The 25,353-nt window shown below is 55.0% G+C and overlaps 1 protein-coding gene and 1 long non-coding RNA gene across 7 annotated transcripts in view; one reads left to right on the top strand and one right to left on the bottom strand.

Moving 5' to 3' along the window:
- The window catches only part of ADCY6 (adenylate cyclase 6), a 39,999-nt gene extending 23,567 nt beyond the window's left edge, over positions 1-16,432 (bottom strand). For 4 of the 6 annotated variants that reach the window (XM_052639520.1, XM_052639519.1, XM_052639516.1 and 1 more), the window contains exons 1-20: positions 16,266-16,355; positions 10,963-11,821; positions 7,359-7,508; positions 6,852-6,973; positions 6,644-6,755; positions 6,348-6,475; positions 5,666-5,824; positions 5,451-5,592; positions 5,214-5,342; positions 4,919-4,944; positions 4,553-4,700; positions 4,266-4,363; positions 4,004-4,091; positions 3,736-3,852; positions 3,313-3,471; positions 2,869-3,047; positions 1,871-1,906; positions 1,659-1,788; positions 1,083-1,346; positions 135-339 (exon numbers count right to left, since the gene is read on the bottom strand). In XM_052639520.1, the coding sequence (XP_052495480.1) occupies positions 135-339; positions 1,083-1,346; positions 1,659-1,788; positions 1,871-1,906; positions 2,869-3,047; positions 3,313-3,471; positions 3,736-3,852; positions 4,004-4,091; positions 4,266-4,363; positions 4,553-4,700; positions 4,919-4,944; positions 5,214-5,342; positions 5,451-5,592; positions 5,666-5,824; positions 6,348-6,475; positions 6,644-6,755; positions 6,852-6,973; positions 7,359-7,508; positions 10,963-11,820 (3,250 nt within the window). In that variant the 5' untranslated portion in view covers position 11,821; positions 16,266-16,355. The other 2 variants (XM_052639517.1, XM_052639521.1) reach the window with 2 other exon arrangements.
- A 209-nt stretch (positions 16,433-16,641) lies between these two features.
- LOC128047236 (uncharacterized) lies at positions 16,642-17,990 on the top strand. The gene is made up of 3 exons (XR_008199327.1): positions 16,642-16,685; positions 17,471-17,583; positions 17,856-17,990. It is a non-coding gene; the product is annotated as an uncharacterized LOC128047236 (long non-coding RNA).
- The last annotated feature ends 7,363 nt before the right edge of the window (positions 17,991-25,353 follow it).

The raw sequence follows: 25,353 nt of genomic DNA, 5'->3' as shown, positions 1-25,353 counted from the left end.
TACAGGAAGCGAGAGAAAAGGAAACCCCCACAGGACTCCTGATGGGGAGTCTGAGACACCATCCCTAGCCTGCTGCCTCAGCTTCACCCCAGAAACACCCCTGGGAAAACGTGCCATCATCCAGGCCTTCTTACCAATCTTCATCTGGAAATTGTTGAAGGAGTGCTCATTGATGTGCTTCATCTGCTCCATGAGCCGCATGGCATAGTCAGCGAGGGCGGTGATGTGGGAGCGGCCCACCTGATCATAGGTGCTGGCATTCAGCCCAGAGGCAGCCATGTAGGTGCTACCAATTGTCTTGATCTTCTCCAGCTGCCGGAAGCGCTCCTCACTGATGATCTGGACAGCACAGGGGGGACCTGGCTGTCAAGGCAGAAAGGCCAGACCCAGTCCTGCCCCAAGGCTCCTTCCTGGCCATGCTCTGGCCCCTGCCCCACTTCCCTGGCTCATACTTCCCTCCAGTATGTGAGCCCCGCTTCCAACTACTGCTCTTGGTGCTGGGCTAGGAACTGGGAAAATGTTTCCTTTACCAGGCAGCCGTCAAAACCCAAGCAGGGACTTGAGCACACAACTCCAGGACAACTTCGACAGCCCGCTACAGAACCCAGAACCACAGGAGGGATATCAGGCATTAATGATTCCAACCCTCACCGCTGGAGAGAGTCCCAGACTGAGGAAGTGCCTTCTCTCCAGACCTGACCTGGATGTTCAGGACGCTTCCTCATATTTTACTTCAATTTTCTCTATTCAGGGGATCATCATGATTACTTGGCCTCTTGAGGCTGTAGTCTACAGATTACCAGCTCCTCCTTCAATGACATCCACTTGTTAACTCTACTGGCCCCTCCACAGATCACGTCCTCCTTTGCTCCTCAGTAACAATGACCCTGCCCCACTGGAGCTGACCCTGCTGCCTGTGACACATTCATATCTGTCCCTCACTCCACGGTGCCTACCTTTACTCCTGCCCTTCACATCTCTGGGTCTCATGAGATGAGCCCCTCCAATCCTTGCCTTCTTATCCAAAGTTCTCCCACCTCATCCCCCAACCCTCTGCCAGCACCAGCTTAAGGGACAAGTACCTCATCAAAATCAGCAATGATCTCATTGAGCAGTCGCAGGCACTCGACACCCTCGTTGTTGGCCTCCAGCTCCACGTAGAACTCAGAGAAGTTGGCAATGGAGGCGAACATGACAGCCACACATTCACAGGACTGGTAGTAGAGCTCGTCGTTCCGGCGCTCCCGGGCCAGGAAGTGGGCGGCCACATCCTTGGGCAGAATGTTATGTAGCAGCCGCCGGTTGTAGGCCTGGAGCTCCTCCATCTCCTCCTTCTCCCCTGTTGCCTGTGGACACCACACCCATCACCCACTGCCCAACATCCACAAGGCGTGGGTACAGCAGCCAACACCTGGAGAAGAGTATCTAAGGGAACCGCATGGGAGAAGAAAACCAGGGAGAGATGAGGCCGAAGAACAGGCAGAGGGGCCGAGGGGGCAGGGACAGGATGAGGCGGGGGATGGGGGTGGGCACAGGGAAAGCATGGAGCCAGGGTGGCTCAGGGCAGGCTGAACCTTGACCAGACTAAGAGATGCCTGACACGGCCCAGGCTCCGCCCCCAGGAACCACCCACCCACCCCGGAGGCCTGCCCTGTCACCTGCAGCTTCCAGAGGAAGTCCAGGCGGGCGGTGGACTCCACCTGCTGGGCATGCAGGTACAGCGCCAGTGCAAACACCAGCAGAATCACGGGGGTCATGTATTTGAGTGCCACCCTCCCGGCCGCTGGGCTGAGGGAAGCAGAGGCGGGCTCAGTGGCTGAAAGAGGCGTCTGGCAGCCCAGCCCTTTACTGCCCTGGAGCCCTCACTCACCAGTCCAGCCCATCAAAGGTCTCATTGGAAGAAGCCCTGGCAAGAAGATACAAGAGACAAAGTCATTGGTTCTTCCTGGGTCGCCAGGTCAGGGCATGGAAGAGGAGACAGAAACTGCATTTACTGAGCACCACAGATAAGGGACCAGGCCAAGGCATTTGCTTATATTAAGAGCAGAGATTCCACTCCTAGCTCTTCTACCCACCAACTATGTGACCTGGAACAAGTTGTTTAACTCTGTAAGCCTCAGTTTCCTCATCAATACAAGAGTGATCAGATCTAAACAATGTGAGCAAAAGGCTTAGCACATCCACAGCTATAGAAAGCCCAAGTAGCACAATAAAGACACAGCACAGTCTAAATTCTTAAAAAATGCTTTTAATTAAAAAAAAAAAAAAAAGACTTAGCACAGTGCTTGGCATCAGCAAGTCTTCGATAAATGTTAGTTACTATAATCTTTACAACTACCCTGTGATATAGATGGCACTGCCATTTTACAGATGAAGAAACTGAGGCTCGGAGAAGTTAACTCACCGATCTAAGGTCACACAGCTAATAAGTGGCAGAGTAGGGATTCAAACTCAGCAGGCTGCAGAGGCTTTTTCTACCACACCATATGTTTCTGCCACATAAGGTGTGGGCTTTTACAGAGGAAAAGCCAGTGTTGTCCCAGGCAGAGCCCTAAAGCAGGAGCCCGAGTTTTGGTTCCTTTCCTAGCTGGGGCTCTACCCCAAGCAGCTATGTGACCTGCAAGTAGTTAAGAGTGGATATGAAACATGCAAATGCAAGAGGGAGTTTTTATTGTTAATGTGTAGCCTAAAGACAAAGGGATTTCCCAGGTCTGGGGTTTCCTTGAGGTGACTGTTGGGGGTCAGTTGCTACCTCCTTTCCCCCCATGTGAGGGATGAGTGGTAGCATGCCAGGGCACAAAGGGCTCTCAGCGACCTAGCAGGGTCAAGAGGCTCCTGGGGGATTAAAGGGGTTGAGAATAAACTCACAAGCCATGGACGCCCAGCAGGAGGTCATAGTTGTCAAAGATGGTGGCTGGGGGACCCAGCAGAAGCAGCACCAGATAGACGAGCCCCAGGACAAAGATCATGGCCAACTTCCCGATACTACTGATGTGCAGGAAGACAGAGCTGGCCAAGAGACTCAGCAACACGTTCCCAATGAAGTACTGCGGAGCGAAGGCAGAGGAAGTCTGGGTGAGAGGGCAGAGCACAAGGCACGCCGCCGCCTGGCCTGAGCCCCCTCGACCGCCTCAAACCCAAGCCTCCTTCGCCATCCACACACCCTGACACCACACCACGCCAGGGCTGCTCTTGGAGCTGGAGACTGGTGAGATCCTGGGTCCCCAGTGCCCACCACCAAGCCTGGCACAGAAAGGTCAGGAACTGGCACTGCTCAGGACCCCCCACCCCGCCTGACCACTGCCTGGACACCTCGGGGAAGCTGCAGGTGGGTGCGGTGCCCTCACACAGGGGAGCATCCAGGCCCAGAGAGTAATTGAGCTGCTGCAGGTGGCAGGCGGTAATGTCGGCAGGGGTTAAATTCAACATCCGGGCTGCACAAGTTCGTATGGGGGTGTGGTTACAGGTGAACTGCAAAAACAGGGGGAGAGGAGGTATATATTAGGGTAACTGAGGTGGGGAGGGGTTACCAGGGCCTTGCCCAAGTGCCTTATATGCCAGAGGCCCAAGTTCTCACTGAGGGATAACAAGAGGCAAAGGGAGAAAGCCAGGAGGACAGGGGTTAACCTCACTCCTGCTTTGAGGAGGAAATGTGTCTCATTCCTCTCTGTAGCCCCAGCACCCAGAACAGTGCTTGGCACAGGAGGAGCAGGAGAATTCTCCCTGGACCCTTACCATGCTGGCGACGGCGGAGGTGAACACAAGCAGGACAGAAAAGATGCCAACTGCGGTGCTATGTGCCCTCGAGCGGACGATACTGCGAGACACACGTCGCAGGGCCTCAGGGAACAGCTGTCAGGAGGCAGGAGACAGAGACAGAGGCCACGTCACCCAACGGGTAAGGCCACCCAGGGCCAGGCCTAGTGGCAGAGGCCTGGCCTTCTCCTCCCTCCCCACTCCCAGCCTGGCCTCCCCGACCAGCCCCGGAAGGTCCCACACGTACAGAGCCACAGGAGTACACGGCGCAGGTCAGCACAGTGACCAGTAACAGCAGGAAGATCCCGGCGTGGATGCCAAGCATCAGGGCTGAGCTGGGCGGGAGAGGGCCAGGGAAGATGTTACTCTGGGAGATCTGGGGGTCCTTTCCCACTCCCTGGGCAGGCGGGGGGCAGGCCCCAGGACTGTGTGCTTGCGAGGGTGTTTAAGAAGGGCCTGGGAAGTGGTAGCGGGAAGAGAAGCCCAGCAGGGAGGGGCAGAGCTCTCACCGTGGGAAGACGACAAGCTGGATGAAGCAGATGAAGCAGAAGACCAGCAGGGCACAGGCCACGTAGGCTCCAAAGCGGGGGTCCACCTTGCGTGAGTACTGAGGGAGAGGAGACTGAGCTGGCTGCCACTGCCCTCGGAAGGCAGGGTGTTGCCAGTTGGCCCAGCTGAGGTGAATCCCCAGTGCCCGGTGGTCATCCCCCGCTCCCTAGAAACTTCTCCTGTTCCCTCACTTGTGCTCAGACCGCCCTGCCGGGACCTCCTCCTGCTGCCCTTGCACCCCTCAAACCTTCTTTTCAAGATCCTCTCTCTGGAAGGTGAGCAGGAACCGGCGCACGTGGTCCTTGCGCAGCTGATCGATGCTGCGGGCATCAATGGCCCGGCCCAGGAACTCGTCTACCTCATCCTCAGGGTTCAGGGCATCCTGAGCACCCCGGCTGAGGGCAGAGGACATGGCTTCACCAGGCGCCTGACCATGGCCACGTGACAGGTGATGAGAAGGGAGGGGCACGGGCAGCACTCAGAGGGGCAGGTGGCACCTGGTCCCACGTGACACGTCTGAAGTCCAGGGAAGAGGGGGATCTCAGCTCCCCACCGCCTCACCCCAGGCTGCAAGTGCCTTCACCCACCCGCCCTCCTCAACAACTTGACTTACTTGTCTTTGCTGGAATCATCGATGCCCTAGAGAAAGGGACAGTGTGTGAGTGAGGTGACGGGCAGGCCACCTTCACCTCTACAGTCCCTTCCCCACCCCCAACACTGTTCTGAGGGCTTTCCCCATAGACTCTGGGGAGCTTGGGACCCCTGGGATGAAATCAGCCCTCCCATTCCCAATTGCAGAAACTAGAGAGACAACAGCCTCCACAAGGGAGGCGGAAGAGGGCAGGGCGATACTGAGTGTTGAGGGAAACAAGAAACCAAGGCCCGGGCCAGGCGTGGTGGGACCCTACCATCTGGCGGAAAGCCTTGGAGTCCTTGGTCCGGGAGAAGGCACGGTCAGGCACCCAGCGTGGCATCAGCCCCTCCATGGAGTTGGCCCGCGCCCGCTGTAGCTTGGCCAGCATGGCCTTCTCCTCTTTCTGTGTAGACAGCACAGGTAGAGGCTGGGAAGAGGCGCCCAGAGAAGGCCTCTGCTTGCTCCCTCCGTCTGCCCCCTCCCCAGCCGCCTTCCCCAACCCGACCCTGACCCGTTTCTGGCTGGCTCCTAGGATGAGGAAGGTCTCAATGTGCTGCTCCTTGAGGTAGGCGTTGCGCTCCCCACCACGGCCCGGCTCCACCTCATAGTCCCCATTCAGGTACTGCAGTGTGGCCCGGGTGATGTGGATGCGGCTGCGTGGGACAGGTGGGTAAGACCCCGGCTTACCCGATGGCTCCCACCCCTTAGCCCTGGACCAGCACTCACCCGGCCCGGCCCCCAGCCTCCATGTGGTTGGCCAGAGTCACGTCATTGGACCACACGTCAAACTGCCATTTCCGCAAGCCAAGGACGCCGCAATGCACACGCCCGCTGTGGATGCCCACGCGCATGTTCACGTTTACACCTGTCACCTCACGCACCAGCCTGGGAGGAGGTGGCCTGGCTTAGCTCTCGGCAGTCCTCCCCACCCCCAGCCCAGAGCCCAGGCCTTGAGCTCGCCTTGGAGCCAAGTGGGCAAGGACAGACCCAGCCACAGGGCACACGGCACACCCTTGGCAGGACACACCCTTGGCGGGACACAGGTAGGAGGCTGCACAGGGCTCAAGGACAAACCTTTGGGAACCCTGTTCACCAGCAGGGGTCCAGCAGTGTCCTATGGGACTGGGCGAGGAGATGAGGAATCGCCACCCGCCCAGCAGGCCTACAGCTGGCATTCTCTCCAGCATAAATCCCCCCTCACCCTGACTCCCCCTGCCCCATCCCAGCTGCTGGAGTCTAAGGTGCACGTGGATCTTCACATGGGCTGAAGCCTTTCCCCTCCCCAGGCGTGGATCTCCAAGACAGAGAGACAGCCAAGACTGACGAAAGGTCCTAAGGACACATCGAAGGGCAGGGGCAGGCGGAGCCCCCCTCAGTCCCAGGAAGCCTGGGAGGGAACGGTGCTCACGAGATAGCCTCAATCATGTCCACCCCCATCTCCACGCAGCAGTGGGCATGGTCTGCCCGGGCCTCTGGCAGCCCTGACACGCAGTAGTAACAGTCCCCTAAGATCTTGATCCTGAGGCAGTGATTTTCCTGAAGCGGAAAGAGTTGGGGGAGAGTCAGTCACCTTTACTCTCTTACCAGCCAGCCCGCCTAGCCCACTACTCTCACTGCAGACTCCATAGGCTCTCACCCCCAAGCTGCTGCCAGAGAGGTGTGCCCCACCCGGTCACCCCTGCCCCCTAGCCCCAGCACTCTCACCGCAGCCAGCTTGTCGAACCGGGCAAAGAGCTCATTCAGGGTCATGACCAGCTCCTGCGCAGTGCACTGGGATGCCAGGCTGGTGAAGCCTTCAATGTCTGCAAACAGGATGCTGTGGACGATGGCAGAAGACGGAAGGACGGTGTGGCCCTCAGAGACTCATAGACCGCCCCCACCTCTCCCAGTATCCTCCCCACCCCCACCCTACCTGACATTGTCGTGCTTCTGAATGTAGATCTTATGAAACATCATGTCTTCTTTCTTTGTGTTGATGTCTTCTTTCATCTCCATGGCAACATGCTGGGGCAACACAGACAGCAGCAGCCGCTCCTAGACCAGTGGTTTCAACAGGGCACCACTATCTTCCTGGCCCCACGCTTTAATCCCTCCTGGTCCCTCCACATCCTGGAACCCTCCCTGACCTCTCTGGAGACCTGAGCTTCCCTCCTGGACCGTAGCCTGACCCTCCTCCGTTAGAGCCCTTGCCAGACACACACCCCAGTCTTCTCTGACGACACCCCATTCAGCCCCTCAGGTGCACTGCGTCTATTCCCTCCCCTCCTCTGACAGGCCAGCAACTCCAAAGTCAGAGAGCCTCTGTGCTGCACAGTCAGGGGGAACCATTCACACTACTCCATGGCACAGGTGGCAGATCCAACCTGCAGGCTACTGGCAGGGGGCTGGGGAAGGCCGTGACGAGGGAGAGCAGCCCCACCTGCTGCCGGTTCTCATGCTGCAGGTGCAGGCGGGCCTGGATGTAACCGCGGGTCTCTTGAAATGCCTGGCGCTGAGACACCTCAGCCGGATAGTGTGTGCAGATCCCAATGACATTGGTGCAGAGGAATAGCAGCATGTTGGCACCAAGCTGCAGAGGGGTAGCAGTGGCAAATGGTGACCACTCCCAACACACACAGCTGCAACTAGCTAGGCTCTTGGTGGACGCACTGCTTTGGGGAGGAAGCCAGGATCCTGTGCCTTGTCTTCCCCAAGCCAGCCCCACCCCTGCAGTCCAGCTCCCCATTCCCCACAGGGGTCCAGCTCCCTGCCTGGCTCACCCGTGGTGAGAAATGTGATCTTCTCACAGCTCCTGGGAGTGGAAGCACCAGCCAGGGCCAGGTAGGTCACAGGGCCTGGGCCCAGCACTCTCTGACTCCCTGCCCCACAAACACCCCAAACAAAAGACATGCTGCCGCTCCAGCATGTGGTTCTCCTCACAGGACGACACCCAGGAGACCTGAGCTCCAAATCTTCCTGTGCGTGCCCAGGACAAGTCACCTCATCTCTCTGGGCCTGTCTGCTTGTCTAGAACCTGGAGAGGGACAGTAAGATCTCCAAGGTTCCTCCCTACCCTGACATAAATTAATATGATAATAATGACTACTATTATTACTGGAGCTAATTTGTTGGCTATTTACAACATGCCTGGATTCTATAGGTGTGCTTTATACATTAACGGATGCATGTCTTACAACTCTTATGAGATGGGAGCATGATCTTATTTTAAAGGTGAGGGACTCAGGTGCACAGAAGTTATATAACCTGCCCAGGATCTCACTGCTGGTAGTAGCTGGCATGGGACTCGAGTCCAGGACAGTCAGACTCCAGGCTGTATCCTAACCCTACCGTGTACTACAACCCACGTTCCCAGGACTCCAACTCACTCCACTCAGCAACGCTCTTGAGGCCCACCTCAGAACCCAGGCTTTGGAGTCATCAATTTCACAGACACGAAGAACCCTTCTGAGCTGGGATGGGGTGCCACCACGCCTGGCCACTCCCAACACTTGGTCCAGCCAGGTCCCTACACCCTAGGGCCCCAAACCAAGGGTGTTCCATCCTCAGTCAGCAGCAGCAACAGTGACTAGAGAGCGAGTCTAAGGGAAGCTGGGCTCAGTGATTCTGGAACTTCAGGAGTTAACCTGGCACTCGTGGCTCCACCCCAGAGTTGGCTGGGGCAGGGCTCTGGTTTTGGGAGAAGGGAGGGCAAGAGCACCAACTGGAAGCCAGGAGTTCTGGGCTCTGCCTGGAACCAGGACTCATCCTGCAAAATTGGGCCTGTCACTCAGTCTCTGGGACCTCAGCTTCTTGTTCCTTGGGTAAGACGGAGGGTGGGCCAGCTAACCCCCGCCATTCCCAGCTCCGGCCCTCTAGGATTGGTCTCCCAGCTTCCCTTCTCTGTCTAGCTCACAAGACCACCCCCTTGCCAGCAGCAGGGGTGAAGAAGGGGGGCACACTATCTCCCTCGGGGGTTTCTAAGAATAGCCCCCAGTGGGGGAGAAGAAAAGGGGGGGGAAACCAGGCAACTTCCCTTCCTGGCCCCAGGAGCCCAAGAGGAAAATGTGAGTCATGGTGGAGGGAAGGGGAAGGGGGACAAGAGACTGAAATAGATCTGTACACAGACCCCAATCCGACTGTGAGAAAAAATGGCTGCCAGGACACTGCAGGACACGCCAGGCTGGACTAGGTCACCGGGTGAAGCTGCTCAGTGTGTCTGGGTGAGTGGGTCAGAGGAGGATGAAGGGCCTGGATCTGGAAAGGGGCTGCCCAAAGACCATAGAAAGGAGGCCAGAGGCCCACCCAGAAACCTGAAAGCCAACTGGGTGCAGGGAATCCTCAGTTCAGAGAAGGGGTAGGGGCTGCCCTGGCCCCAAGGGCTGGCACAGGCCATGGGCAGCTTCCTCCACTCGCCCCAGGAACGTGCCCACTGAGCCCCACTGGTTGGGCACCCTGGAGAGGCAGGAGACTGGTGCAGTCCTGGCCTCCATGGAACTATGCCTCCCTAGTCAGGCCCTGGGCTTGGCTCTGGGCACCAGGCCAGCAGAGAGCAGGGAAGAGACACCTATCTACCCTAGAAAGGATGGGGGATGGGAAGTCCCACCTCCAAGCTCCTCCTTCCCCAAGAGGGCAGTCCAACTCCAATGCCCAGTGTGACAGCTCCCCTGGAGAGAGATGGGGGGCTAGCAACGGCAGAAGGACCCTGGCCCTTTAAGAGATCTGACAGCGCCCTGCGGCTATGTGCTCTACAAACAAACTGGCTATAAGGTTACTCTTAAAAAGGTACATTCTGTTCCACAGGCAAGGCAGGGAAGGGCATCATGCCAGAGCACCCAGCTTCTCACCCTGGGAGCCCCAGGCAACTTCCTCTTTGTGGGTGGGGCTGGGTGGGCTACAGGCCACAGGCTCTGGGCAAGGCAGAGCAAGAAAGAGGACAGCACCATCTAAAGCAGGGGCCAATGGAGGGATCACAAGGAGTGTTGGGGAACTGTATCTACAGCAGCCCCAAAGGCTCAGCTGGGCAAAAGTCCCTGTGCCTGGTCAGGGGACGACATGAGACAGCCGACTCCACTGGCTCACGTCTCTCTGCAACGGACGTCCCGGAAGCCCCTTTACTGGGTACCGTCCCCTCCAGCCTCCCCACACCTCGCTGCAGGTGAGGACACCACCCTATGAGGCAGGGTCCTCAGCAGCATCACGAGGTCGACGCCATTTGCATCTTCCTCTTACAGAATGGGAAACTAAGACTGGGAGAGGCAAGATGTGCTGTCCGCACTCTCACAGAGAAGATTTCAGCCCCTTGGACAACCAGGTCCACCCACAGCCAAGCTCTTACGAGAGCCTCACCTCACATACCGCTCAGAACCCAGAGGCAGAAGCCCACATGGGCAGAGAGCCTCAAGGCAGTTGCCAGAGCCCTGGTGCTCAGTGGGAAGTAGCCTAATGCCCCTCTTGTCCACAGTCCCACCCCAAACTACTCCCAGCCCAGGAGAGGAGAGACCACCCATCACCTCCCCTGTCCTCTTGGAGCTGGCCTTGGTCCAGGAGACAGGTGACTCCTCCCTTGCTAACTCCATCGAAAGCCTACTCGGTCCCCCCGCATCACCGCTGAGAGCTGCCTAGAAGGCAGGCACCAAGCCCGGAGTCTCAGGCTGGGGGTCAGGGGTCAGGGTAGGATGTAGCCTTCCCTGCCTCTCAGCCTTGCCCCCACCCAGGGGCTAAACATCACCTGCCCTTCTCCAGCCCTCCACGGTGTCTCTGCAGATACTATTTCAAAAGCCTCAGGCTAAAGAGCTGCGGACAGTGGCCCATGGGAGCAGAGCACAGGGTCTGTAGCCTTCCTCCCCCTCAGCAGGGCCTTCTGCCCCAAACCCCAGATGGAGACTGACCCCCGCAACCAGGCCTCCCGACCCCTGCCCCTCCTTCCAGATCCAGCCAGACATCCCTCACCCAGTGTCTATCCAGGGCTCACCCACCGCCCTGATCACCAGACCCCTTCTCATTCCTGGCCTGATGCCCCAAGGCCTACCTCCCTGACCACCCACCTGCTTCCAGAGGAAGGCATCACCACGGTTGAGCTGCCAGGCCAAGACCAAGTGCAGGGTGGAGAGGCCCAGGCCGCTGAAGACAGCGGCCCGCATGCGGATAGGGAGGAGCGTGTAGGTGATGTAGACGAAGAACACAGGGCACCAGAGGCCTGCAGACGGGCTGCGCGGGTCGGCTGCCAGGGCGCCCCCGACCTGCACGGCCGCCAGGATGCCCAGCACCACGTAGCTCACCACCCACATGGAGTCCTGGCGGAAGCTGTGGCGGTTGCACACCACCATGAGTGCCACGAAGAGGGTGGCGGCACAGGCCAGCAGGGCCACATAGGCGGGCTGAGGGTGGGCGGGCGCTGCGTGGAAAGCCAGCAGCACGGCTGTAAGCAGCACAAGCGCCGCCATGAGCAGCGTCAGGCTGCTTTGGTTCATCTGGAAGAAGTACCGCTGGTACAGGCGCTCCAGCTTGGCCGAGCGGAACTGCTTCGACTGGAACACCTGCACCAGCTGGCGCCAGCAAGCCCGCCTGCTCCTGGTGGCCACGGCGGGGGCCGCCTCCGCTGCTCCGACGGCCACAGCCACCTCAGGGTCCTCGAAGCCCAGGGCCACTGCCCGCAGCCCCAGCTCCGGGCCCTTGCCTGGGCCGCCCCTCCGGATGAAGGCCTCATCCTGCCAGGGGCACCGAGGGGCAGTGGCGGGGGTTGGGCTGGGCGGCTGCGCACCCTGGAGGCAGCTCATGTAGCGGGGCGTGCAGAAGCCACTGGTGCGGGTCCCGCGGCGCGGCCGCTGCTGCCCATTGCGCTCCCCCCAGGCTGTTTTCCGTTCATCCACCTTGGGGACCAAGAGGCCGCTAAACCACGACATCCTGCGGGGAGGAAAGGAATGAGACGGTGTCAATACCCCCATCACGGGCCGCCAGCACCAGCAGCTCTCACTAACTGAGCACTTTCTGCTGCCAAGCTGAGCGCTTCAGGGACATCCTCCTCCTAAAATGACTCTGAGGAAGACCAGGGTAGCCCTAGTCAACAGGTGAGAAAATCGAAGCAGAGACGGGTAGGGTCACCTGCCCAAGGTCAAGCAGCCACACAAGTGTAAGAGCTGAGATTCTAACCCAGATGGGTCTGACTCCAAAGCAGTTCACTTAAACATCCACCTCTTCCTTACAAGGCACTGATTTGGTGTGACCTGTCAGTGAGAAAAGCCGCCTGGCTCAGGAGAGAGGGCACACCCTAGACAGCGGCTAGCACCACCCCGCACTGGGGGACTGGTGCCACTGGCGTCCCAGTGGAATCTGATCTGACTTTTCAACAGAAGCTTTAAAAAAAAAAAAGAAAGTAGACTTTAACACGACATCTCCTGGTTTTATATGTTGGCAAGGGACTTCCCTGGTGGCTCAGTGGTTAAGACTCCACTCTCCCAAAGCAGGGGGCCCAGGAGCCATCCCTGGTCAGGGAACCAGATCCCACATGCCATGTGGCGCGGTCAAAAGATTTAAAAAAAAAAAATTAAACTTTGGCAAGTAACCAACATTTCTCAATACTGCGAGCCAAATAAATCACATCTATGGAATGAATTCAGCCTGTGAGCTACCAATTGGTGACCTCTGTACATGGGGGGGATCTTGCACGCATGCGCTCGTGCACACACACCGCTCACTTCACCGAGTGAAAGTCAAACTCTCCCTCAGGTCCCAGCTTAAACATAACTTCCTCAGGAAGGTGTCCCAGTGCCCCCACCCAGACTAGGTTTGGTCCCTTATTCACTCTCCATGCATTCCCTCCGTAGTACTGATCACAACTGAAACTAAACCATCCCTTGGAAAAGACCCTGATGCTGGGAAAGACTGAGGGCAGGAGGAGAAGGGGGCCCAGAAGACAAGATGGTTGGATGGCATCACTGACTCAGTGGACATGAGTTAAAGCAAACTCCAGATGATGAAGGACAGGGAAGCCCAGTGTGCCGCAGTCCTTGGGGTCACAAAGAGTCAGACAAGACTTAGAGACGGAACAGCAACCACAACAGCCCTTGTTTATTGTGTGACTCTGCCCCCAGACTACAATGTTATGAAAGGACAGATGACACCTAGTTTGTTCAGCACTTTATCCCCACCCCCAAGTACCCCGAGCACTGAGCCTGGCTCATAGCAGGTACTCAACCAATTTATATGTTGAAAAGATAGGAAAAAAGCAAGCTCAAGGGACTAGTTCAGAGAAGCTAACGTGAAATAATAACTAATAGTGATAATCCTATGATTCTCCATCTCTCTTTCTCCACTCTGCTTCACTTAGCCTCTTTGCTGTTCCCCAACACACCATGCACAAGCCAGCCTGGGACCTTGGTGCTTGCTGTCCCTTTTGCCTAGAACAAGGGCTCCTCCAGGTCACAGCTCAAACACCCCCTTATCAGTGAGCTTTCTCTAACCACTCTATTAAAATAGCAACCCCCTTTCCTGGCGCTCCCTATCTCTCTTCCGAGCTTTATGCTTTATTTTTCTCTACCACTCTTACCGGCAACTGCCATTATATATATTTTCTTATTTGTTCATTGTCTGTCTCTCCTAACTGGAATGCCAACTTCACGAGGGCAAGGATTTTGGCTGGTTTTGCTCACTGCCACATCTACAACACCTAGAAGGGTCTAAATGAATGTTCGCTGAGTGGACAGGTGGGTTGGGGGACGGATGGATAGATAACACTTCCATGCACTTTCCCTCTGCTTTGAACTACTATCTGATCATCACCAAAACCCTGTGAGGCTGGTCCTGTGGCCACCCAGTGCACAGGACAGATCTGACAGCCAAACAAAACAAACTGCAGCTGAGGTCCACTGTAGTCTTACACGGCCGGCCCAGACTCTAGAGATCACGAGTAACCAAGTCAGCCCCAGATCTCACGTCTCCGGGAGGGAAGTGTCTCGACCTGGGCCGGGAGGACTCCCTGACAAAACCGTGGACGTGTCTCCAGCTGAGCCCAGCTCAGAAGGTGAGGGTGAGAGCCCTGCCACCACGGATGCCTGTGTCCCCTCCAGGGCTACACTCCTCCATGGCCACGGGGCACCCTGAGGGGCTCCTCATACTTAAACCTGCAGAGCTAGCAGCGCTGACATTCGTATTCACGAGAGGAGTACCCAGCACTTGCCCCAGGTGGCCACAGCAGCAGTGCTTCAAGCTGACAGCCAGGGACCCCCAGAGCAGAAGGCAGCCTGGGGACCTCTCCGCACATGGGGAACCCCCATTCCCAAGCACACTCCGCCAAGTTCCCTCGGTGTCCTTCAACCCCTTAACATCACCAACAGCACCATCTGGAGAAACAGATCCAAAACCTAAGACTTCTGGTCAGGCTGGCGTTTGGAAAGGGTCACCGAAGAAAGCCTGGCTCTTCAAAACACTTCCCTGGATACGGGGTCTTGGGAATGAGACCAGGCTTCAAACCGTACTGTGATTATTTGCTAGCTTCACGGCCTTGGACAAAGTTACATCACCTCCCTATGTCATTTTCTTCATCTGTAAAATGGGAATAAGAAGTGTTGCGAGGAAAGAATAACAGCCCCTGCCACACACATAGTACACACTTAATAAATGTGAGCTCTTCTCCCCGCCTTCCACCACTTTGAACCCAAAAGCCTGTCAATGTCCAAGAGATGGAAAGAGAGGAAAAATCATGAGCAAAACCCCACACGTGCCAGCCAGTCACGTGTTGCTATGTCCTCAACTGTCAGTCTCCAGAGCTGCATGAGACACAGCCCAGAGCGAGCAGGTTGCCCACTCCCTGTGATATTTCGCTTCAGTCTCCTCACCCTCACCCGTCCCCTGACCTGTCCTTACCACCACCACCCCTCGCCACTGGCCAGACCTCTGTTCCCAAAGGACCCGTTTCTGGCCATGTTCCCGCCCCCTGGAAGCACATTCTAGCATGTGGCTTGTACTCACAGAGGAAGGACACACACTGTCCAGCAGAACGCATGACCCTCCCAAGAACACTCTGACCCCACAAGCGGATAGCTTTGGAGATCTGTAATTGTCCAACCAACTGCAACCATCCCACCCTGGGCTTCACTCCAGGCGCTGCCCAACTTGGGAGAACTCACTCCTGGCACCCCATGCCAGGCTGGTATGGCAGGGAACAGGGCAGGGTACTGTTCAAAGCCACAAAACTTCCCTATACGGGCCCCCACCCCTACATGTCCAGGAACCCAACTCTGTGAACCACAGACCACCCGCTCCTCCCCAGATGCAGGCTCTTGAGCCTGTGCCCGGAACCCCTCCTCCCCAGGCTCCTGGTCTCTTTGCTCTCTCTCACCGATCTTCTGCTCCAACACAGATACAGGCACCTCCGGCTCCATCTGGGAGCTGTGTCCATGCAGCCTGGCAGACCCAGGCCCAGGGCCCCTGACCCCAAATCTGGATCCTCCGGTGGGTCTGCAACTTGGAGCCTGAAGCAGGCCAGGCCCCAGCCCCAAGGATGGCTGTACTTGCTGCTTTGCCCTACACCCTTCACTCTACACCCTCTTCCTGGCCACCTCCTGTTCCCAGGACGCCTCTGCCCCTGCCCTCCTTGGCAAAAGGAAGCTCCGGGGGGACTTTAAAAGGACTTCAGAAAGTTCATGGCAGAAGGCGCTGCCCAGGCTGGGCACTTCAGTGCCAGCACCACCCATCAGGCTGGGACGTGGGCCTCAATTCCAGGCCTATCCAGATGTGGATGAGCCTGGCCAGGGCCTGCATCAGGAGGTCCGGGGACCCTATCCCTCCCTTCCGTAGCCCCTGGTCTCCCTGAAGATGGCACTGAGCTCTGTCCTCCGCCACAGCCAGAAAACCCCCATCAGGCTCCTCCAGTCAACAAGGCACTTGGGGCAGGGGAGGCTGGGGAAAGAGTCCACCGCCTGACTCTTGATTCGAGCTTTTCAGTCGGGCCCCAGAGCTGTTCTGAATAAAGTCTGCCTTAGCAGCCAGCCAGCACACCAACCCTTTCCGTTCCCAAGGTCTGGGGTGAGGTGGGTGATTGCAGGCAGAGGGCACCCCTCCCTCCCTTCTTCCCCAAGCACAGCCACACTCTACCTCAAACTCGGAGAAGCACCCACAGCCCGGCTGCACAAACCTCAGGACAGCCCCTCCCCGCTGTACATGCCTCTCCCCATCTTCCCCGCCAGCCGGGAACTCACTCCGGGTGGAGAAAGAGAAGCGCCCAGCGAGGGGTGAGGGTGGGAGGCTGCAGCCCCAGGCCTGAGTCCCCCGTGCCCCATCCATCCCCTCCCGGACTTCCCTCCGCCAGTCCCGAAGGCCCGGAGCCCCCCGCTCCTCCGCGACCACAGACCTCTCGGGGGGCTGCGCGGGAGTCCGCCCGCCGCCGCGCCGAGACCCGAGCGCCGGGCGCCGCCGCCTCCCCCGACGCTCCTCCGCGCGGTCTCACCTGCCGGCCGGGGTCGGCGCGTCCCCGGGGCCCCCGCCCCGCCGTCCCCGCGGGCTCCGGCCGGCCGGCCGGCAGTCCCGCGGTCCTGCTCCGCGCCCGTGCGTCCCGGCCGTGCCGCCCGCCGTCCGCCGAGCGCCGGGCCCGCGCCCCCTCCCTTGTTGTCCAGCGCAGCCGCCCTCTACCCCGGATCCAGAAGTCCCCTCCCCGCCGGCTCCCGGACTCCCCGCCTTAAAGGCACAAGCTCCTTTTGTCTGGGCACCCCCTCCCCCCCGCCACCACCCCGGACGCCCGGCCGAGCGGCCCGATTCCCTTCGGAGGAGCGGGGTAGGGGCGAGCGAGCCCGAAGAAGAATGGAAACCCTCCCTCCGCGCGCCCCCTCCTCTCCTCCGGCCGCTCCCTCCCCCAGTCTTGGGAAAACAGGCGGCTACTGTTCTGGGATCAAGACCCCGGGGAGGAGCCGGCCGGCCGGCCCTCTCCCCACTTCCCTCCACCCCCGGGCTGCCTCCTCTAGCATTCTCTTCCCACCCTCACTCCCGGGGTCCCCCCACGCGCAGGGGAAACGCACCCTCCAGCAGCGATTACCCGACCCCCTCCCGCCCCCGCCCCGCGCCCAGAGGGTCAGCTTCCTTCCTGTCGGGGTACCCTGGGACTGAACGGGTGCCCAGCACCCACTCCTCACCCCTCCTCCCTACCCCAGCCTCCACCCCGCCATTCCCGCCCCGCCTGCCACGGCTCTGCTCGCTCCCGAGGGAACTCGGTTTAATAATTAATAAAGATTTCATTCCACAAGGCGCCAGGTGTGTGCGGCCTGCTTCCCCACACACCACTTTTTTCCTCTTCCTCCTCCCTCCGGAGCGTTGGCCCCACGTGAATCTCCTGCACCCAGAGCCCCAGGGGGACCGAGGGAAGGGGCACTCACCACGTGGCCCCACTCTCTCTGGGAAGCCGCTCCCCAGCACCTGCCCATATGTAGACACACACCTGCACCTTTCACACACACACTTTTTACCCAAAGGGTTGTCCTTCTCTGTGGAGTGGGGGTTGGGGTGAAGAGAGGGTGCATTGCTAGGGTACTGAGAAATTGTTTGGGACTTTTATTTATTTCCCAGGTTTTCAAGCCGGGAGCTGCAGCCCAAGTAACCTGGATGATGGGGAAATCACGTGGAAACCGCTTTAACCCTTTGATGGTTAGAAAGACGGTGTAGCCAGAAAGGAGAGGAGGGTGAGTGACCTCACCCAGGATGTAGGTGATTCTGGCTTTAGAGGGGGTGCCAGTCCTCCCGAGCTGGGGAGAGGGCGGCTTGTCAGCCTTCCCCTGGAGGCCGCTCGCAGGGTCCTCAACCAGCCCAGTAGTTCATCCTTCCTTTGGCAGCACCTTCCCCACCCGGAGGTCCCAGCCTAGATATCGGAAGCTGCTCTTCAGACCCAGCCCTCCTGCCCTCACTTGCACTGTGCTTCAGGGCCCAACTCTTGTCCTTGCCAAACTCCTACTAGGATCCCGAAGCCCAGGACAGAGCCTGAGGCCAGAAAGAGAGAGGAAGAATTAAGAAAATCCCTTTCAGGGGGCTTCCCTGATGGTTCAGTGGCTGAGACTCCGTGCTCCCAATGCCTGGCTTCCATCCCTGGTCAGCGAACTAGATCCCACATGCCGCACCTAAGACCTGGTACAATCAAATAAATATTTTTTAAAAGAGGAAAAAAAAGCCTCTTTCAGTCACTTATCAGGCATATATAATTGGAAACTCTTCATCTGCGGTTAATCATCACTTACTCTCTTGGTGCCTCATCTATAAAATAGGGATAAAACTATCTGTCTTGTCTTACAAAATTTTCAGGATAAGCTAGAAAAATGTTGGTTAAAATGTTTGAAAATTGAAAGTGAAAAAGGGACAATTTATTCTTCCATGTATGAGTCTCAGTGGTGCAGGCCTGACCTGTAATTTGACCTTTGGGGCCTTTCTGCCTGACTTCTCCCTTCAAGTAGCCAGTGTTCTGACCACTGTCAAAATTTCCTCTCCAATCTGAATCTAGTATCTGCCATTTATCTCTTAGAATAATATGTTGACAGACAGTATTGGGGAAATACAAAAGACATTGAGGGAAAGAAGTGTGTGTGTTATGAAATTTTATATTTCAAAATGGAAGCCTTGATCCTTCATTTTGTTTTGGAATGAAAAAGAAAATTTGGGGGACATCAACCAAGTAAGCTGGAGAAACATGCTAGGGACGCATCTCTGGCCCCCTCTGCCTCCTGGGAAGCTGCTATGGTGGTCTGGCCTCCTGCAGTCCTTTTCTGGTTTCTGAAGGGCAAGGCTGGCACCAGCATGGTCCTTTGATCCCTACTATCAGCACCTTATACAGAGGATCTGTTTCTAGCGCTATTGGGGCCATAAAAATGATTCCAGCCCTTTACTTCACAGATAGGAAACGTGAGCTAGTGCTAGGCATGTGGGGAATATTCAATTAAACATTTTAATCTATATGATATTAGAGCAGGAAGAAATCTTTATGTAATGCAGCTGCTATACTTTCCATAAACAAAATAGCAAGCACATTCATATCATTTGCTGTGCACCGAGTAGTCTTCTAAGCCCTTGACTTAAAACAATTCATTTAATCTTCATAATTGCGTTCATGATGCTGTTACTATCCTCACCTTGGAATGAGGATGAAAAATGAGGCACAGAGAGGTTCAGTAGTCCCAGGATCACAGAGTGGTAGGTCCAGATTCTGAGCACGGGTTGCTTGGCTTCAGAGTCTGTGTGTCACCACTGTCCTCTGCTGACTCTGGAAAACCCAGCCCCTGAGATGGGAGTGGACTTGCCTATGATCACCCAAACCTAGACAGCATATTAGAAAGCAGAGATATCTCTTTGCTGACAAAGGTCCGTATAGTCAAAGCTATGGGCTTCCCAGGTGGCACTAGTGGTAAAGAACCTGCCTGTCAATGCAAGAGACATAAAAGACGCAGGTACAACCCCTGGGTTGGGAAGATCCCCTGGAGAAGGGCATGGCCACCCACTCCAGTATGCTTGCCTGGAGAAGTCTATGGACGGAGGAGCCTGGAGGGCTACAGTCCATGGGGTCACAAAGAATTGGACACGACTGAAGTGATCTAGCACAGCACGATGGTTTTTTCAGTAGTTGTATACAGATGTGACAGTTGGACCATAAAGACGACTGAGTGCCAGAGAACTGATGCTTTCGAATTCTGGTGCTGGAGAAGACTCTTGAGAGTCCTTGGACTGCAAGGAGACCAAACCAGTCAATCCTACAGGAAATCAACCCTGAATAGTCATTGGAAGGACTGATGCTAAAGCTCCAACACATTGACCATCTGATGCAAAGAGCCAACTCATTGGAAAGGACCCTGATGCTGGGAAAGATTGAGGGCAGGAGAAGCGGGTGGCAGAGGATGAGACAGGTGAATAGCATCGCTGACTCAAAGGACATGAGTTTGAGCAAACTCTGGGAGATAGTGAAGGACAGGGAAGGCTGGCGTGCTGCAGTCCGTCGGGTCACAGAGTCAGACCCAACTTAGGGGCTGAACAACTACAACAACGAATGGTCACACAGCTGACTGGTGACAGAAGAGGACGGGCACACAGCCCTGGCCCTGGTTCCTTTCCCTCTCCACTCAGCTTCCCTGGGCAGGCCCAAAAGTTCGTTTGGGGTTTTCCATACGATCTTAGGGAAAAACCCAAATGAACTTTTAGCCAACCCAAGATCATATAGACGTGAGTTGTTCTCATCCTTCCCTATATTCCCTCGGAGGCACGACATTCTTCTGCTGGCAGGCGGCAACATTTTTCTCCCCTTTGGCTGTGGGGAATGCACTGAAGGGTAGGGACAGTGGGCCCCCGATCTGCAGCTTCCTTACCCCGGAAGAGTGAGACCTGATGCTAGTGACTGACTGTCGGGGACCAGGGACTCCAGATTAGAGCACGGGTTAGAGTCTGGGCCTTCCACCAGCCCCTCGGTGAGAGAAGGGTGCACATGTGGGACATTTTTAAGTCAAATCACCTCCCTCTGAAATGCACCAAGGCAATTTAAAAGAGCTTGCATAGCAAACATGGAATTTTTGAGACGGTGGTTCTCAGACTTAATCCTGAGCCCCTGGAAGAAATGGTACTCTTAGCAGACCAGGATGAAATATTAATATATTAAAATACATAATGTTGTGCATTGCCAGGTCTAACAGACTCTAGAATCACAGGCACCTATGTTTTACAAAAAAATATTGGAGAAACTTTAAAATTGAGAAAATTCTATTAATTTTTAGTCCTTGAGCCAGAACACAATGGCTATTACTCAATTTTCATGGCAGAACACCTTGATCCAGCTGAGGGAACACCAGCCCTGCTGAGCCTGGTTTGAGAACCACTACAATAAGTGAAATACTCAGAAAAGACCTTCTTATCCCAGGGTGGGAAATAAAACCAGTCGGGAATCAGTTGGAAAGTTTTAACCCTAACAAAGAGAATTAAAAAGAGAGAGGCAGCTGGCATGAACTGTTTCTGTCGTCCAAGTCTAGCTTAATGTCAATGACTGTGGTTTTTTTCTAATACAGACCACAGTCACAGAGTGATATACTCTCAACCCCTCATTTTCACAAAGAGGAAATTCCTATGAGAAAAGTGCATCATATGTAAATGCAAGTTCCATATCACTGTAAGTGTATCTGGACAGTGCTATAAATATCCAGCGTTGAAAGCACCCTGGAACATAAGTAATGGAAGAGCTTGAGTCCCCTGAGCTTTCCCTGGGTTGTTTGGGAAACAGCTAAGCAAGCCTCTGCCTACTCCCTTTTACAAGGCAAGGATTCCTTTACAGTGCAAACAACCATTCCCTGACTCTTCTCTCTTCAAGATCAGATTTCTGTGTATTTCATTCCTGGAAAGTAGGAAAGATGTGTCAAGACATCCCACATTCGTATATCCCCTGTCCACTACCCCACCGGAACGTGGCTACTGCCACCATCACCACCCCAGAGACTCTTGGCTTCCTCTAGGTCCCAGATTGGACGAGCCCTTGGCTGCCACCAGTCCCACAGCCACTACCATCTATGGGAATGGAATGGTTAACTGTCAACCCAAGATGGATACGAACTTCCTCATTCCTTAGCTCCCCATCATTCATTTATTCTTTCTTTCTTTCCACAAATATTTATCAAGTGCTTACTAAGGCCCGGTACTGTTCTGTTCATAGGTACTGGGGCTACAGTCTCAGCAGACTGGGTCCTTATTCTCATGGAGCTTTCCTTCTAGTGGGAGGAGACAAGAAACAAATGAATAGATGAGAAGATATGTTGATGGTGATAGGTGTGATGATAACCGTTAGAAATGGGGACAGGAACTTCCCTGGTTCCAGGGGTTAAGAATCCACCTTGCAACGCAGGGGACCCAAGTTTGATCCCTGGTGGGGAACTGAGATCCCACATGCCTCGGGGCAACTAAGCTCATGCTGTGCAACTACTGAGCCCACGTGCCACAACTAGAGAGTCTGTGCAATTCACTGAAAGGTCCCCAATGCTGCAACTAAGAACTGACACAGCCAAAAATAAATATTAAAAAAAAAAACAAAGCGGGGACAGATAGGAAGTAAGTTCCTCTCTGAGGAAGTAATGTTTTCATGGAGACTTGAATGACAGGGAATCAGCCATGCAAAAAATATGAGTAAAGAGCATCCAGGCAGAGGGGACAACTAGTGTAAAAGTCCGGAGGCAAGAGCAAGCTCACTGGGTTCAAGAAACAGAAAGCAAATCAATGAGGTTGAAGCCCAGTGTGCTGGAGAAAGAGAGTAAAGATGAGGTCAGAGAGGGAGGCATGCCCTAGCTAGTACAACAGCTCGGAGGCCAGGGTGAGGAGCTTGGATTTCATTCAAAGTGTAATGAGAAGCCTTTGGAATATGTTAAGCTCAGAAGCGGCATGATCTGATTTATGGTTTTAAAAGATCATGTTGGCTGCTAGATGAAGAATAAATCAAGGGATCAAGAGATGCAAGGGAAACCACTTAGGAAGCTATTATAGTGGTTCAGGTGGAAAACAGCAATGTCTTAGACAAGGATGGTGATAATAGTGGGCTATTGAGAAGTGAAAGGTTTGGAGTTGAAGTACCCTGATGACCTGTCTTGGTTCCCTCTGCTTGGTTGATCCACAACAAATAATCCCAAACTGACAAATATGTATTGAGCAGCCACTGTATGCCAGACACCGTGCTAGGCGCTGGAAGTTACAGTCCAGCTGCTGCTGCTGCTAAGTCGCGTCAGTCGTGTCCGACTCAGTGCGACCCCATAGACGGCAGCCCACCAGGCCCCGCCATCCCTGGGATTCTCCAGGCAAGAACACTGGAGTGGGTTGCCATTTCCTTCTCCAAGGCATGACAGTGAAAAGTGAAAGTGAAGTCGCTCAGTCGTGTCCGACCCTCAGTGACCCCATGGACTGCAGCCTTCCAGGCTCCTCCCTCCATGGGATTTTCCAGGCAAGAGGACTGGAGCGGGCGCCATTGCCTTCTCTGTACAGCCCAGAGAAGACAAACCTACCTCTGCTGCTCCACCACCATATCAAGCTCTAGGCTGAGCAAGCCACTGCCCACCCCAGGCGCTGTCCCACCTTCAGGGCCATGGCCACACCCTCACCTCTCCCCTGCACTAGACTCCAACGCTGAGCGGGAGTTAATGGCATGGGGGTGGGGGAAGTGTTAACAGCTGGAGAATTGATGCCATAAAAAAATGAGTCCAAAGTCCTCCCAAGATCTCAGAGCAAAGACTGAAAGAGCCCAAAGCTCCAACAATGGGGAGATGGGGCAGTCAGGGCCATGAGGACAAGAGAAACCAGATGGTGCCCACACCAGTGCTCGCGCTTCTCTGAGCCGCTACAGCCTCAACACACCAGAGCCCCAGCCAAGCCCGACTTCTCTCTACCCCTTGGTTTTACTGCTCCCAAGCCTTCCAGCTCCCTTTGATTTCTGAGTCTTGTGTGCCCTCTGGTGGCATATTCCTGACACTGCAGCCCACAGTTGGCCTCCAGTTTTTCACCATGCAAGCTACAATCCGTGCTGGGGCAGGGCAGGGGACACTATGGGAACCAGACTCTTCCATGGTGGTGTGTGTGTGTGTGTGAGCACACACGTGCAGTCTCTCAGTCGTGTCTGACTCTGTGACCCCATGGGCTGAAGCTAGGCTCCTCTAGGCTAGGCTCCTTCGTCCATGGAATTTTCCAGGCAAGAATATTAGAGCAGGTTGCCATTTCCTCCTCCAGGGCATCTTCCTAACCTAGGGATCAACCTGCATCTTCTGCACTGGCTCTTTAGCACTGAGCCACCTGGGAAGTAATTTCCCTTTGTTCCTGCCTGTTTTTTAAGCCTGGTACTCTGACCTTTCCATCAATTCTATGAGCAAGTTATTCCCTGTTGTTAGTCGCTCAGTCATGTCCAACTCTTTTGTGACGCCATGGACAGTAGCCTGCCAGGCGCTTCTATCCATGTGATTTCCCAGACAAGAATACTGGAATGGGTTGCCATTCCCTTCTCCAGGGGATCTTCCCAACCCAGGGATCGAACCCAGGTCTCCTGCATTACAGGCGGATTCTTTATCATTAGACACCAGGGAAATTCAAGCTATTCCCTAACCTTCCAATAACCTTCCAATAAATATCTCTTCTGTTCACATTAGTCGAAGTCTATTTCTGCTTTTACAACCAAGATGACTGATACATTGATTGGACAATTGATCCAGCCTCTCTCATCTCTAGTTTCTTCTTTGGTAAAAAGGGATGAAAGCGAATTCTTTTTCCAAGGCTGTTTTACTAAATGAGTGTATTAGTTATCTATTGCTGCCTAACTACCACACATTTAACACCTTAAACATGTTTACTAGCTCAGTTTCTGTGGATCAGGACCCGGGCCATGGCTTAGTTGTGTGCTCTGAGCTGTAATCAAGGTGTCAGCCAGGGCTGCAGTCTCAACCGAGGCTTGGATGAGGAAGAATCTAATTCCAGGTTCAGGTGGTTGTTGACAGTTCCCGAAGGGTGTTGGACTGAGGGTCTCAGCTCTTTGCTACATGTATCTCTCCAGCATGGCAGCTTACTTCATCAAAACCGGAGGGAGAGAGTCTGCTAGCAAGATGGAAGTCACAGGCTCCTGTAGCCTAATCAAAGAACTGCCATCTCATCCCTTTTGCTATGTTCTGTGAACTAGAAGCAAGTCACAAGGCTGGCCCTTATACCAGAGGAGTAGATACCAGAAGACAGGGATCCTCTGGGGCCAGCTTGGAGTCAGCCTGCCACAGCGAGCTAGCTCTTAGTTTTCATTCTAGGCCTTATTCAGAATCACACTTCCTTCTTTTGAGGGGTGGGGGGTGGGGTCGGGAGGGTGTGTGCCATGTCCCAAGACTTGCAGGATCTTAATTCCACAACCAGGGACTGAACCCCGGCCTGAGGCAGTGAAAGTGCAGAGTCCTAATCACTGCACCACCAGGGAAGCCCCAGAATCCCACTTCCTTCTTGAGGGCTTGTCAAGTCCCTCCTCAACCCAAACTCCTCCCAATCAGCCTTTCTTACAAAAGAGGAAGCTTGATGTACTGGGTGTCACATGGGATTATTTTTAATTGTGTTGGGGGATAATGTAATTTCAGTGCTATGAGAAAATGTTCTTTTTGAGAAATACTACTGAAGTTTTTAGCGGTAGAATATTATGATGTCCACACTTTTGTTTAAAATATTTTAGAGTAGTAAGGAGAGAGTCATAAGGCCATTCTCCCACTGCTTCCCCATCTCCCTGGCTGAGTAGTTGCCATGGAAAAAGTTGCTTTTGCTCTTGCCAAAAATGGTCTAGAAAGTCAGCTTTATACATGTGCTCAAGATGGGAGTGGGACTAAAAGGAACAATATCTAATAAATATCAGAATTCCTCATCTCATGAGCCTCAGAGGTTGTGTGTAAGGCTGTAAATATATGTGTGTGTGTGCTGTGTGCTAAGTCACTTCAGTCATGTCT

This window comes from Budorcas taxicolor, chromosome 5, assembly GCF_023091745.1.
Source record: "Budorcas taxicolor isolate Tak-1 chromosome 5, Takin1.1, whole genome shotgun sequence".
Taxonomy (NCBI): domain Eukaryota; kingdom Metazoa; phylum Chordata; class Mammalia; order Artiodactyla; family Bovidae; genus Budorcas; species Budorcas taxicolor.
The sequence above is the reverse complement of the archived record's forward strand: the minus strand, read 5'-3'. Positions and strand labels throughout refer to the sequence as shown.